Source organism: Pelophylax lessonae (assembly GCF_965119305.1).
Source record: "Pelophylax lessonae genome assembly, chromosome: 3".
NCBI classification, from domain to species: Eukaryota; Metazoa; Chordata; class Amphibia; order Anura; family Ranidae; genus Pelophylax; species Pelophylax lessonae.
Window position 1 is genome coordinate 135,578,957 of NC_138770.1, and position 15,198 is coordinate 135,594,154.

A 15,198-nucleotide genomic window follows, 5' to 3' on the forward strand; every position below is an offset into this window, starting at 1 on the left:
GTTTTGCGACCACCCCCGTCCTTTCTTCCCAAGGTGATCACTGAGTTCCACCTTAATGAGGACATTGTCCTGCCTTCGCTTTGTACGAAGCCAAAACATCCGAAGGAGATTGCTTTGCATTCCTTGGATGTTGTCGGGGTTGATCAGGGTTTACCTGTCGTCTACGGAATCCTTTCGGAAGACGGATTCCCTATTTGTCCTTCCTGAGGGATCTCGGAAGGGCATGGCTGCGTCTGCAGCAACTATTGCCAAATGGATCAGACAGACCATTGAGCAGGTTTATGCCTTGAAGGAACGGGTTCCACCCTTCCCTGTTAAGGCGCACTCTACCAGATCTTTGAGTGCGTCCTGGGCCCTTTTGGCATCGGGCCTCGGTGGTCCAGGTGTGCAAGGCTGCGACTTGGTCGTCGGTGCACACTTTTTCCAAATTCTACAGTAGATGTTCTGGCATCAGCTGATGCTTCTTTTGGCCGCAAAGTTCTCAGTGCGGCAGTGCCATGATGAACCCTTGAATTTTTTCTGGGTCCCTGGCTGTTGGCATTTGCTTTCCTGGGCTGTTGCTCCTGTTGAGCATTGTTTTTTTCTGTTGCCCAGTTGGTTCTCTTACAGTGCATGTAAGAATCCTTTCTCTGATGTGGGTACTGCGTTGCCTTTTCTACGGTTGCGTCTCCCACCCCTCATGTCTATACTGCTTTGGGACATCCCAACAGTGATGACTTAGAGGTGGCGGCGACTGTCGGAGGACGTAAGAGAAAACTGAATTTTTGTAAAATCTTACCTGTAAAATTCCTTTCTCTGAGTCCTCCGACAGTCGCCGCCCCTGCCCCTCTTTTGGGGTTCTTATTACCTACTGCTATGCTACCAAACTGAGTTGGGAGTGGTGATGCAGGGGGGGTATTGACCAGATGGGACAGCCCCCATGGGTGTGTATATGCTAATGCCTTTTGTCTTTTGACTAAGTCTAAATGCCTAGCTATTCCTGCGGATGGGAAGTCAATACCCAACAGTGATGACTTAGAGGTGGCGGCAGCTGTCGGAGGACTCAGAGAAATGAATTTTACAGGTAAGATTTTACAAAAATTCCGTTATTCCCTTTGTAGTACAGGTCACAGCATTCTGTCTGTGAAACTGCAGTCTATGGGTCCTTTCACATGGGCGATCCGATACACCTGTCAGTTTTTCAGACGGACCAGATCAGATGCTCCATGCATCCCTATGGGGCAACGGATCGGCGGATCGATTCCCGCTGAGCAGAGAACGGACCTCATTGGACGGCGCATCGTGTGAAAGGACCCTATGGCTTTAGTAGTGGAAGTTCTGGGGCATGGCATTTCTTTTTACGAGTAAAAAGGAAGTACCTGGCAGACTAGATGATTTAGCCAGGATATGCACACAGGCCATACAGATTACTTGTCCAGAGCTCCTTTTTTGTGGTTGGAGTTCTACTTAAATAGTAACTCCACTTTTGTTAAGAAAAAACATTCCCCTCTGGGTGATCAATGTACATTGAAGAGTTTTTAACAAACTTTGATTCCTACGTTTTGTTATTCTGAAGAAATAGGTTTTTGTTTGTGTCCATGTGATGAGTGAATCTGTAAAGTAGTGATTTTCTAATCATCAGTCAGCTGCTGCACCTGCAGGGTTCTAATGAGGAAAGTGGCAGGGACTCCGTTAGAGGTGCACCGAATGGAAATTATGTTGCCAAAACTGAAAATGCAGAATGCACTTGGCCAAAAACTAAAACTGACAGTTTTTAAAAAATATATATATTTTTAAATATCATTGTATTTTTATTTGACTTTTAATGTCCTGAATTTAAATGAATATCGATTTGTCGACCATTATTGGCACTTTTAGCAAGAAAAATGTATTCCTTTTAACTCTATGTATGTCTTCACACTGGTTCAATGCACTTGTGTTGTGGTGCTAAAAATCCTGCCTGCTCCGTTTTGGGTCAGTTAAAAAAAATGCACCTCCCTGTTGAAATGCAATGAAAATGCAGCAAGAACACATCGATAACACACCCGTGTTGCATTTTTGAAGGTTTTTGAGTAACATGACCTATGAAAAATAAACGATAAGCACAGTAAAATCACGGCAAAATCTTTATTTTTGCCCGATCTGTTTTGGCAGCCGAAATTTCGGTGCATCGCCAGTCTGCATCCCTTTAGACGTGATTTATCTTTAGTAGTGTCTCATCAAAAATGACATTATTGTTGCAGGGGATGCCCAAAATCTGACTTGAATCTTAGTGTAGACCAGGGATCCTCAAACTACGGCCCTCCAGCTATTGCGGAACTACACGTCCCATGAGGCATTGTAAAACTATGACATTCACAGACATGACTAGGCATGATGGGAATTGTAGTTCCTGAACAACTGGAGGGCCATAGTTTGATGACCTCTGGTGTAGACTCTTGGGTAAATCACTGAGCCAATCGCACAAGCAGGAAATGACATACAGTATCTCACAAAAGTGAGTACACCCCTCACATTTTTGTAAATATTTTATTCTATCTTTTCATGTGACAACACTGCAGAAATGACACTTTGCTACAATGTAAAGTAGTGAGTGTACAGCTTGTATAAGATTCGATTCACACTAGCACGACTTGTCAGCCTGACCAGTCGCGGTCCATTGACTGCTACAGGACCCGTTCTAATAGGAGTGACACAAGTCACTCCGACTTAGAAAAAGGGTCCTGTACTACTTTGGGGCGACTTGCATAGACTTCCATTATGTGAAGTCCATGCAAGTCGCTCCGAAGTCGTGGTGCATGGCAATGCACACGTCGCCCCCGAAGTAGTACAGCCCCAGTGTGAACCGAGCCTAGCAGTGTAAATTTGCTGTCCCCTCAAAATAACTCAACACACAGCCATTAATGTCTAAACTGCTGGCAACAAAAGTGAGTACGCTGGCCACAGGGGATGCTTAAGCAGCCCATAGGTGACTCAATTTTTTTCTTTCCTTCTACCACAGGTGAAAGGAAAAAATTTAATTGATTCCCCTCTGTAGAGCTATTGTGTTCTGCCAGCAGAACACAATGATCACTGCTATGGCTACAGCCACTACAGTAATCGAATGTAAAAAATCTGACGTTTTGTTGTTCCCAAGTTGATTAATCAGCTTGCCCATACATGGATCCAATCTTGGGTGGTCCCTGCTGAACTGGCTGAATTTCGATCCAGTTATGGTCAGCTTTACTAGGCACTGCCCTGATCCACAGAATGCTTTCTATTTTTTCGCTGCATATAAGGCGGTCTCTGATTGGACAAGATGGAGAAGAGGGTCAGTGATTACAAAAAACTTGTATTCATTTAAAAAAATAATAATAAAATTACAAGGCATCCTCTGAATGGCAGCAGTGCTTAGCAAGAGAACCCCTATTGGGGTGAGCACAGGACCCAAAAGATCGACTATAGCGCCAACTACTACAGAGATTGTCAGCTTCCACAGCAGTCCCTCAGGTATGAGATGCCCTCTTATATTCTGCCAAGCTGGACCAATATACATCATACTTGGAGTTCAGATTTAAAGCCCAACTCAGGGCAGGATCAATTTTACAGGTTTCCAGTAGGCAAACATTCTTGTTCCTCGGGAGGACTTGCTGTCGTACAAGGCATACTTTTGTTTCCTGCAGTTATTTTTCAAGCTGTTTTCATAGATCCCAGCATTATGGTCTCATTCTCTCCCTATTTCTCCTTACCATTAAAAAAACACAGGACTCCAGGCTTCATTTTTTAATGCACAGGGGAGCATTGCTCCGTTGCTAATGCTGGCTTAGTCAGTGCCCATTAGGAATTGAAAGACTTTTTTTTTATCAAAGTGATAGGCTGAATTCTGAGTTTTATCAAATGTCTCTGCCGGCTGGGAATCAATGACATGAATCTGTAAAATACCGCTTGTATCAGTTCCTGACACACCTATCATACCACTTGGAAAGAACGGCATCACAAATGTTTTGTTCATTGTGAAATATTGGCATTTTAAGGAAGGTTTATAACTCCTATCTCCTTTTTGTGCTTTAGGTCCAGCATTGTATATGCTGCAGTACATCTGGTACAGGTAAGGACCTATATGTTTTTATTGTAAAAGGTGTTTTTTTTTTTTTTTTTTTTTTTATAGCTGAAAGGTAGAATTCTGTAAGGACGGCTTTTATTTGGTAATTATGCAGCTCACTTTATGTAGTTAATCTCGCTAGAATGTTTTGGTTAGTAGTGAGCGGTGTAAAGACAGGACTCTATCTGTGGCTAAAAACATGCAAGTGACTCATCGATTGGCATTATTATTGTGTCCTCCAATACAGGACGTGTGGAGAGAAATTCATCCCAATTTATAGATACTTATTAAAACATTCTGTAGGGACACCTATTATCTAAGGAAGTGTATTATTTATTTATATGCATATACTATGTACAGTATATGTACTGTATACAGTAAACCCCCCTCCATCGTGGGGGTTAAGTTCCAGACCCACCCGCAATAAGTGAAAATCCGCAAAATAGAAATCCCCTATTTAAATGCACCGTAGGGATGTTTTTATAACTTTCACTGTACTTTTAAAAGCATTTTAAAATCTTTAAACACACTATTAAAACAATAGAAACACATTTAAATACATAAAAAAAAAAAGATACTGAGAGACAGAGCAAGAGCAATGGAAAACACAAAAATACTTAACAATGATTTAATTAGTAAAATAATATTATTAGGTCTTACAGAAAAAAACGCAAAATACCGGGACCGTGAAAACTGAACCGTGATATAACGGGGGTTTACTATATGTGTTTTTGGCTGGGAGTTATAATTGTTGGTTTTTGCTGTCTTTGAGAAGATAGTTAATGAAAATACCATAATGATATTTAATGATAGTGATGTAGTTGTGGTTTCTGAAGCAGAGTATATACATGGACAGTTTTCTTCTTAAACCAGTGGGTCGAACAAAAAATACTGACAGATCCCTGCATCCACACAAGCAGTGTGAATTCAGGGATCTTCCCTGCTGTGTTGTCTCTCACCACCACCAACACACACACTGATCAGCACTGATCAAATGTTGGTTTCTCTTTTGTTCATTGATGGACACAGCTCCTTGACTTCATGACTATATGGGTTATACTGCCCTCTACAGGAGTAGGACACTAGGCAGACAAAAACTTGACTACGCCTATGGGGCAGTCCCAGGGGGTATACTCCCACTCTCTGCAGTAGGTATTCTGTTTTTTTTCTGCCTAGTCAGGAGTAAGGACCTAGTTCCTTGCTGGGATCTCTGATCCTGGCATTTTTTTCTTTTTAAATTTAATTTTTTTCCTCTTTTTAGTATTTTGTTCCTGTGTGATCTAAATCAATTTTCGGGCTGGGCGACGAACTGGATAATCTAGATCCTTAGGGTCCCTCCAGTCCGACCCGCGAGCACCTGCAGACTGCGGCTCCGCGCTCGGTCGGCCGCGACATAGCACCACTGGACGGTGGCTTGCCTGAGAGTTAAACGTCTCGCGAGGACGCATACTAATTGGCTTCGACCTGAGTCACAGTCGTTTCCTCTTGGCCAACTGCACCCACATTAGGAGCGGTGTTCTGTTCAGAGCGGTACTCATCCTGTTTCTGTTAAGTAGCTGTCCCCCCTCTACCCCTGGAGGATTTTGGGGTGAACGTGGGCCCCTCCCTGGGAAGGTCGGACCCCAGGGCTCCCCTCCCTCCCAGTCAGTGTTCCCCCTGTCTCATGGTCTATTGCAGGCCTTTAGCCCCCCATCTGCACCCCCCCCCCCTTTGGGGTGGACACATACCTTTTTAGGTCAGCCTGGGGTGTTGCATTGGCGATTGGGGGGCCTCTAGTGCTGATTCCTGGACGTTCCTCTTCCTGATCGCTGCATGGTATGCAGTTAGTCCGGTGCTGTGAGTACCTGACCAGTGGTGGTGAGTCCTTTTGTGGGGTTTTCCCTCCCTCTGTCTACTATTGCAGCAGTAGTGCTCTGTGCTGGGCCTTGTGGACCCACAGCGCGGTGGGGTGTCCCTTAGTGTTCTACACCTTTTCTGTGTAGGTTCCTCTCTCCATTCATGGAGTCCCTGGAGCATATTTCACCACCTGATCCCCTCGCAGAGGCTGTCGGGCCCCCCAGGTCCCAACAACTGACTGCACTGATGGCGTCCTGGAGTCCGTGGTGTCCAAGGTAGTTTTGGTCCTGGGCAAACGGGCTAGCAAAGAGCGCCCCCCACCTTCACCTGTTTCCTCTGACTCATCAGAACCAGAATCTGTTTTGGCCACCGCAGATGCGAGTTACCCTTCGGGGTCAACGTCCATGCACCCCGTGTACTTAGATGGTAAAGATGACTCCTCTGCTACCCTAGCCGCACATGAAAAGGCGCTAGTGGATGCACTGAATGTATCAGTGCGGGAAACCTTAAAGATGAAGGATGCGACTAACACAGCATCAGAGGCGCGGGTCACCTTTGGCACCCACAGGTTCTCCAAAGTGGCGAAGGGGTTCCCCTTTCCTAACTTCTTTTTCAACATTTTCACAAAACAGTGGGGGTGCCCGAAATGCACCTTTTGCATTCCCTAAGCGGTTTGCAATGCAGTACACCTATGAGGATTCCCTCCTTAAAAAATGGGCGGTTCCTCCTGTAGTGGACCCCCTGGTTTCCGGGTTGAATAAAGCCACTGTAAATCCGGTTGAAGAGTCCCTGGTCTTCACAGATCCGGCTGATAGGTTGAAGGCCTTGACCCGACCTATATGTTCACTGTGGCTGGTTTGGTGCTTAGACCGGTATTTACTATTGCCTTGGTGTCGCAAGCTATGACAGAGTGGGCAAAACGTTTTCCCAGGGCCGGGACCTGGAGGGGGAAAAGGTCCCCCCCCGCCTTTGCGAAGCTGGCAGATCAATTGGTCCAAAGGCTACAGTTTGTCTGTGATGCCTTTTTAAATGCCGCTCCCTTGATTTCTAGACTTTTCTGTCTCAGATGTGGTCCTGTGGCGTATTATCTGGCTAAAATGCTGGTCTGCGGACCAGGCTTCTTAGAAGGCCTTATCCGATCTTCCATTTGTGGGTGATCGCCTGTTTAGAGCTTCCTTGGATGACCTCATCAAAGGCCTCACAGGGGGAAAGAGTACTCTTCTTCCTTAGGCTTCCAAGGGTAAGGAGTCCCATCACAGATGGTGGCCTTTCATTTCGACTCGCATATTGCCTTTTCAACCCTCAGGGTCTCAAGAGAGGGGATCTAAGCCCTTCAGGACCTCCGCTGGGGGTTCTAAGAGGTCTTGGTCTGGCAAGCCCTGAGTGGGTTCTGCCAGACCTGTGGACAAGACTTACTCTGCATGAAGCGGCTCCCTCACACGTATCTTGGGTGGGGGGCATCATCGCTGGTTTCTGGATACGTGGACCTCCCTAATCCAGGACAAGTGGGTCCACAAAGTCATTTGCTCCGGCTACAAGATCGAGTTTTGATCGTACCCTCAGGAAAGGTTCTTCCCTTCCAACCTCCACTTGTCCCCGGATTGCTTAGGGGATCTCTATGGGGCAGTGCAAGACTTGTTACTTCACGTGGTGATTGTTCCGGTTCCGACATTGGAATGTTTTCAAGGTTTTTACTCAAACTTGTTTACAGTTCCCAGGAAGGAAGGCAACTTGTGTCCCATTCTGGACCTCAAGGCGCTAAACTGCTTTGTGTGGGTACAGAAGTTCTGAATCAAATCCATTCCCACTGTAGTGGGGTCCCTACATCAGGGGGATTTCCTCGCCTTCATCAACATCAAGGATGCCGACCTTCACATCCCAATATGTGCCGCCCACCAGTGCTTCCTCCGCTTTGCCGTGGGCGAGCAGCATTATCAGTTTGTGGTGTTACCCTTTGGTCTCGCCTCCACTCCTTAAGTATTCACAAAAGTATTGGCCCCTGTTCCAGCATTGCTGCGTCAGTGGGGGATAGCAGTACTGGGGTATCTGGACGATCTGCTTTTGCTAGCAGAGTCTCGACTGCTCTGTTGGACAACTTGGAGATTACTCCTGCAAACTCTGAAGGAGTTTGGTTGGATTCTGAATCTTCAGAAACCTGCTTTGGTTCCATCCACAAGTCTGGACTGTGGGTCTGACGCTGGACTCGGCCTCAGCCAGAGTGTTTCTTCCCCAGGAAAAACTTCAGAAATTGCAGAAGGCAATTCAGCTTTTGCTGTCCAGCAGACGGTCATCTCTTCGGACTTGGGTGCTGGGCCTAATGGTGTCTACCTTCAAGGTGGTTTCGTTTGCACAGTTCCACATGAGATCTCTCTAAAAGGAGATTCTGGTGAAATGGAACAAGGTCCTTAGTCTCTAGACAATCTGATCCTGTTGAGCCGGAGTATGAGGGGGTCCCTGGTTTGGTGGCTTCGTTCTCTGGCACTTCGTCAGGGAAAATCGTTTCTTCCCCTGTACTGGACAGTCGTCACTACGGACGCCAGCCTGTCGGGTGGGGAGGTGTCCTTGGCACAGAGTGTACTCAGGGGGTCTGGACCCTGGAAGAGTCCAGGCTACCGATCAATGTACTGGAGCTCTGAGTGATCAGACTTTGCGGCATGCGCGCGGGAGTGATTTTTCCGGCAAGCTCCCGGCAACTTAATTGAAGGTCCCCGCGGACCTTCAGAGCGCATGCTCCGCTCGCGCGAGCATGCACTGTAAATATCTCCTAAACCGTGCCGGGTTAGGAGATATTATTTGTACCTACAGGTAAGCCTTATTATAGGCTTACCTGTAGGTAAAAGTGTCAAAAAGCGGGATACTACCGCTTTAAAAGCTAGAAAATCTATTTCTAGGAAGATTTAGCATCATACTTGAAAGTCATACATTGCGTGGTGTGAATCCCTCAGTGTTCACCATCGCTCCTTTTTGGTGACTCGGATCTTGGCTTTCCTCCAACGAGGGGTTGAGCAGTGCCTGGCCTTGAGTACCATCAAGGGCCAGGTCTCGGCCTTGGAGGTTTTCTTTCAACGTCCGTTGGCCACACACTCCTTGGTGTGTACCGTTATCCAGGGAGTAAGACGCTTGGTTCCTCCAGTGCGGTCTCCGTTGCCGCCGTGCGACCTCAATTTGGTGTTGTCAGTCCTCCAGAAGCCTCCCTTTGAAAATATTCAGGCGGTTCCCCTGCTTACGTTATCCCAGAAGGTGGGCTTTTTGGTGGATATCACTTCTGCGCGCAGGGTGTAGGAGCTGGCTGGGCTGTCTTGTCGTTCACCTTACCTGGTGGTTCTTCGTCCATGTCCGTCGTTCCTTCCGAAGGTCATCTCTGATTTTCATTTGAAAAAAGACATTGTGTCACCTTCCCTGTGTCCCCGGCCTAAGCATCCTAAGGAAATTGCTTTGCATTCCCTGGATGTGGTTCGTGCAATAAGGGTGTACCTGGCAGCTACAGTCTTTTAGAAGTCACACTCAATATTTGTCCTCACGGATGGACCTCGCAAAGGGCTGGCTGCGTCTGCTGTGACCATTTCCAGATAGATCAGACAGACTGTGGTTCAGGCTTATGCCATCAAGGGTCAGGTTCCTCCTTTCCCTGTTAAGGCGCACTCTACTCGGGGGCTTAGTGCGTCATCAGGCATCAGAGATGCAGGTTTGCAAGGAGGCTACCTGGTCGTCTGTGCACACGTTCACAAAGTTTTATAAGGTGAATGTGTTGGCATCTTTGGATGCTTCTTTCGGCCGCAAGGTCTTGCAGGCTGCGGTTTAGAGGACTTGTCCTCTTTGAGGGTGTTTTTTATATTTTTTTCAGGTGAGCTCTAGTTGATAGCTGAGCTCCATGTTACCTGGTTGGATATGTTTAGCCTCTGGGAAGTTTTTTTTTATTTTATTGTTCCCACCCCTCATGTTTGACACTGCTTTGGGACGTCCTATATAGTCATGAAGATGAGGAGCTGTGTCCGTCAATAACAGAAAGAGAAAATGGGATTTTCGACTTAGCGTAAAATCAATTTCTCTGATGTTCTTTGACGGACACAGGAACTGCCCCTCTATGGAGTTGGGTTTTTTCTTCTGACACTGCTTGTAACAAAACTGAATACCTATAGCAGACAGTGGGAGTATACCCCCTGGGACTGTCCAATAGGCGTAGTCAAGTTTTTGTCTGCCTAGTGTCTTACTCCTGTAGGGGGCAGTATAACCCATATACCCATGAAAATGATGAGCTGTATCTGTCAATTAACATCAGAGAAATGAAATTTACGGTAAGTCAAAAATCCAATTTTTTACAGCAGGACCATTCAACAGAAGTTGGTCTAATGACTGGCTTCTGCTGAACATACAAGGGTACACACACAGTTCCTGCTGAACCAGCCACATTTTGATATGTGTTTTCCCATCTTAGGAGTTCAAAACTATTTATACAATTTACAAGATCAGATCTGGGCAAGTTTCAGTAGGACAACTTTATCCTGTCCTGCATTACATTCATATAAAAACCCTCTAAACCGGCCTTCCTTTTTACCATGGAGGAACCATTGAAACAACTTTCAGATCTCACAGAAGCCCAAAAAATAATTCCTATATCTACAGCTCACAGTACATTAGTGTGGTGCTCAGTAGCAAGAATGCTTGTTACATGGGTAGTCTTGGCAAAGAATTATCCTTATATTGGTGGTCAGTGGCAACAATGCCTGTTATGTTGGTGGTCATTGGGAATAATGCCCTTTACATTTGTGATCACTGAGAAGAATGTTCCTTTATATTGACGATTAAGGAAAGAATGCTTTTTATGTTAGTGGTCATTTGGGCAGAATAGCCTTTGCATTGGTGCTCTTTAGAAAAAATATATCCATACATTGGTGATCAGTATGAAGAATGTCCCCCACATTGGTGGTCAGCATAAAGAATGTCCCTCACATTGGTGGTCAGTGTGAAGAATGTCCCTCACATTGGTCATTGGTGGTAAGCGTGAAGAATGTCCCTCACATTGGTCATTGGTGGTCAGCGCGAAGAATGTCCCTCACATTGGTCATTGGTGGTCAGCGCGAAGAATGTCCCTCACATTGGTCATTGGTGGTCAGCGCGAAGAATGTCCCTCACATTGGTCATTGGTGGTCAGCGTGAAGAATGTCCCTCACATTGGTCATTGGTGGTCAGCGCGAAGAATGTCCCTCACATTGGTCATTGGTGGTCAGCGCGAAGAATGTCCCTCACATTGGTCATTGGTGGTCAGCGCGAAGAATGTCCCTCACATTGGTCATTGGTGGTCAGCGCGAAGAATGTCCCTCACATTGGTCTTTGGTGGTAAGCGTGAAGAATGTCCCTCACATTGGTCATTGGTGGTCAGCGCGAAGAATGTCCCTCACATTGGTCATTGGTGGTCAGCGCGAAGAATGTCCCTCACATTGGTCATTGGTGGTCAGCGCGAAGAATGTCCCTCACATTGGTCATTGGTGGTCAGCGCGAAGAATGTCCCTCACATTGGTCATTGGTGGTCAGCGCGAAGAATGTCCCTCACATTGGTCATTGGTGGTCAGCGTGAAGAATGTCCCTCACATTGGTCATTGGTGGTCAGCGCGAAGAATGTCCCTCACATTGGTCATTGGTGGTCAGCGCGAAGAATGTCCCTCACATTGGTCATTGGTGGTCAGCGCGAAGAATGTCCCTCACATTGGTCATTGGTGGTCAGCGCGAAGAATGTCCCTCACATTGGTCTTTGGTGGTAAGCGTGAAGAATGTCCCTCACATTGGTCATTGGTGGTCAGCGCGAAGAATGTCCCTCACATTGGTCATTGGTGGTCAGCGCGAAGAATGTCCCTCACATTGGTCATTGGTGGTCAGCGCGAAGAATGTCCCTCACATTGGTCATTGGTGGTCAGCGTGAAGAATGTCCCTCACATTGGTCATTGGTGGTCAGCGCGAAGAATGTCCCTCACATTGGTCATTGGTGGTCAGTGCGAAGAATGTCCCTCACATTGGTCATTGGTGGTCAGCGCGAAGAATGTCCCTCACATTGGTCATTGGTGGTCAGCGCGGAGAATGTCCCTCACATTGGTCTTTGGTGGTCAGTGCGAAGAATGTCCCTCACATTGCTCATTGGCGGTCAGTGCGAAGAATGTCCCTCACATGGGTGGTCAGCGTGAAGAATGTCCATCACATTGGTTATTGGTGGTCAGCGTGAAGAATGTCCCTCACATTGGTCATTGGTGTTCAGCGCGAAGAATGTCCCTCACATTGGTCTTTGGTGGTCAGTGCGAAGAATGTCCCTCACATTGCTCATTGGCGGTCAGTGCGAAGAATGTCCCTCACATGGGTGGTCAGCGTGAAGAATGTCCATCACATTGGTTATTGGTGGTCAGCGTGAAGAATGTCCCTCACATTGGTTATTGGCGGTCAGCGTGAAGAATGTCCATCTCGGTGGTCAGTGCGAGGAATGCTCCTTATATTAGTGGTCATTGTGAAGGATGTACCTCACATTGGTGGTAAGTGGGAAGAATTCTCCTTACATTGGTGGTCAGTGGGAAGAATGCCTTTAAATTGGTGGTCATTAGGAGGAATGGCCTCCTTACAGACACAAAGAAAACCATTGATGTCGGTGAGTACTGAACTTGGCAACCTCTGGAGGAGCCCTGGTTGATAAAGAATGGTTTAAACTTTATTACTGTGGCCTCCCTGCAGGAGAAAAAAAAAGTTGACTGACTGGCTGTTATCATTATACGCATCACTTGTTTACACTCTCTGCAACCGGATAACATTTTAGCTGATTATAGCTGGATATTCCGTCTTTGCTATTAGCAAAACTTGTTTCAGTAATAATTAATATGAAGTGTCTGCCTGCTCGTTCTTATGGAATAAAGTGACAACACAAAGCGTAATGACAAAGCAATAGGACAACAGTTGCAGTATTGAAATATTGAAATCTCCTTGCTGTTAAACTTTTTACTGCCCCATTATCTACTCGAACAAAACTCCTCTCAATCCACACATAAAGATGTCATCCAGATAAATCCCTGATGTTATGGAGCCGTCACAGTTTCGTTATAAGAAGTGCAATGAAAGCTTTTAGCATCCGATGAAGAGGCACAGCTATTACAATTCATGGTCAGGAGCCTCTGCAAGGAGGAAACGCTTTCCTTTCCAAGTTACTGAAAATCAGCACTTTCATGCCACAGCCAGATTAAAATGTACCCGTAGCAGAGTGATACTTAGTAATTTTCCTTAAAGTGCCCCTGTGCCCAGGCTATGGACAATAAAGTATTTACAAATCTTTAGCAAGCAGTAAAGCGCTTTAAAACAAGCCATTCCTGACCTCCCTAGCTGCGTGTATAGTAAAGTTATCCATTCACAAAGGTAAGAAAGACTAAAGCTGGCCAAAGGGGAATTGAAATTCAGCCAGTTCAGCATGATCAGGCTGTTTAGATCCATCTATGGCCATTCGATTTCTAGAAAAGTCGATCTAATGATCTCTCGAAGCAGACTGTTGATTTTGATTTTTGTTGATCAGTGCCTGCAGCCAATCGGCTGCATCTCTGATCAATATATTCTAACAATGGAGGAGTCCCCACTGCACTGTTGTATTCTGACAGCCGGGACTCCACTTCCCCACTGTCAGAATATACTGATTCCTCCATCCACCTCACTTGTTTGGATGGGGGGAAATCTGTTTGTTTGTTTGTTTTTCCATCAGCCCCCTGGCTGATATAAAAAAACAAACAAAAAAAACCTGTGTATGGCCAGCTTTAAGATGGTTTCTGTTAATTTCTCACAACTTAAAAACAATGTCTATGTATTTACATTAGAGTGCTGGAAGCCTGGCAAGATTCTGCTTTCATCGGGAGTCGAGAGGAGATATGATAACACATGCATGCTTGTGTGCATTGTGAAGGGCGTTGATTAGTGCAAATCACCACAGATCAAAGGATGTGGCGCGAAGGAGCCCTAAAGATTTCTCCACAATGCCTATAGCTACAGAGGTGAATGTGGCCTTGTTTTAAAGTGATTTTACTGCTTCTTCTGAATGAGTAAATACTTTAGTGTGCGTAGTCTGAGTACAGGTTCACTTTAAAGAGGAAGTAAACCCTCCTCTGACACTTTTACCTATATAGGTAAGCCTATGAAAAGGCTTACCTATAGGTACTGTAAATATCTCCTAAACATGTACCGTTTAGGAGATATTTACCTTACATGCAGCCAGTGACGTCACTGGCGCATGCGCTCTGAAGGAACGGCTGCTGGTGCCGTTTCTTCAGAGCCCCGTGCCGTGACTGTCGGCTCCCGCGCGCGGGAGTAACGTCACCGCGGATCCGGCCAATCAGATGGCCGGATGCCGCGATCCCGGAAGACGCGCGACTGGACATGTCGCCCGTCCTACAGGTGAGCGGGCGGCATGGCAGGGGCTCGTTCTAAGGTAAGTATTTCATAATGAGCTAGTATGCGATGCATACTAGCTCATTATGTATTTCTCTTACAGGTTGCAACAAAAAAAATAAAAAGTAATATGGGTTTACAACCTCTTTAAAGTTTATTCCCAGACAAAAAGCTTAGCGCTGCTAAAGAAGAATTCCAGACATGTATTATTTTTACATAGTTACACTGGACCAAAAAAAAAAAATATATATATTTATATATACACACTATATTACCAAAAGTATTGGGACGCCTGCCTCTACACGCACATTAATGGCATCCCAGTCTTACTGGATGGATCACTTGAACTAAGCGGCCAAGCCCAACCCCAGGAAAACAACCCCACACCATCATCCCCCTCCACCAAATGATTTGGACCATTGTACAAAGCAACGTCTGTAAAGACATGGATGTGCGAGTTTAGTGTGCAGAAACTTAACTGGCCTGCACAGAGTCCTGACCTCAACCTGATAGAACACTTTTGGGATTAATTAGAGCGTAGACTGCGAACCAAGCCTTCTCGTCAAACATGAGTGCCTAACCTCACAAATGCGCTTCATAAAGAATGTTCAAACATTCCCATAGACACACTTCTAAACCTTGTGGACAGCCTTCCCAGAAAAGCTGTTATAGCTGTAAAGGGTGGACCAACTCAATATTGAACCCTATGGACTAAGACTGGGATGCCATTATAAAGTTCATGTAAAGGCAGGTGTCCCAATACTTTTGGTAATATAGTGTATGTACTGTATATACCATACCTGGCTGCTGCCACTGGAAATCATTGAAGTAGACACTGCTACTCCAGTGATCTCCACTTGATTCTTGGTTCCATGCTCAGCTGCTGGCCTGATGCATTCTGA

General features: G+C 45.9%; 1 protein-coding gene across 1 annotated transcript in view; it reads left to right on the plus strand.

Moving 5' to 3' along the window:
* Positions 1 to 15,198, plus strand: part of NBAS (NBAS subunit of NRZ tethering complex) — a 1,303,215-nt gene that overhangs the window by 15,535 nt on the left and 1,272,482 nt on the right. Inside the window, exon 3 of the mRNA XM_082252487.1 lies at positions 4,030 to 4,066. Within this exon, the coding sequence (XP_082108613.1) occupies positions 4,030 to 4,066 (37 nt within the window). The remainder of the gene's footprint in view (positions 1 to 4,029; positions 4,067 to 15,198) is intronic.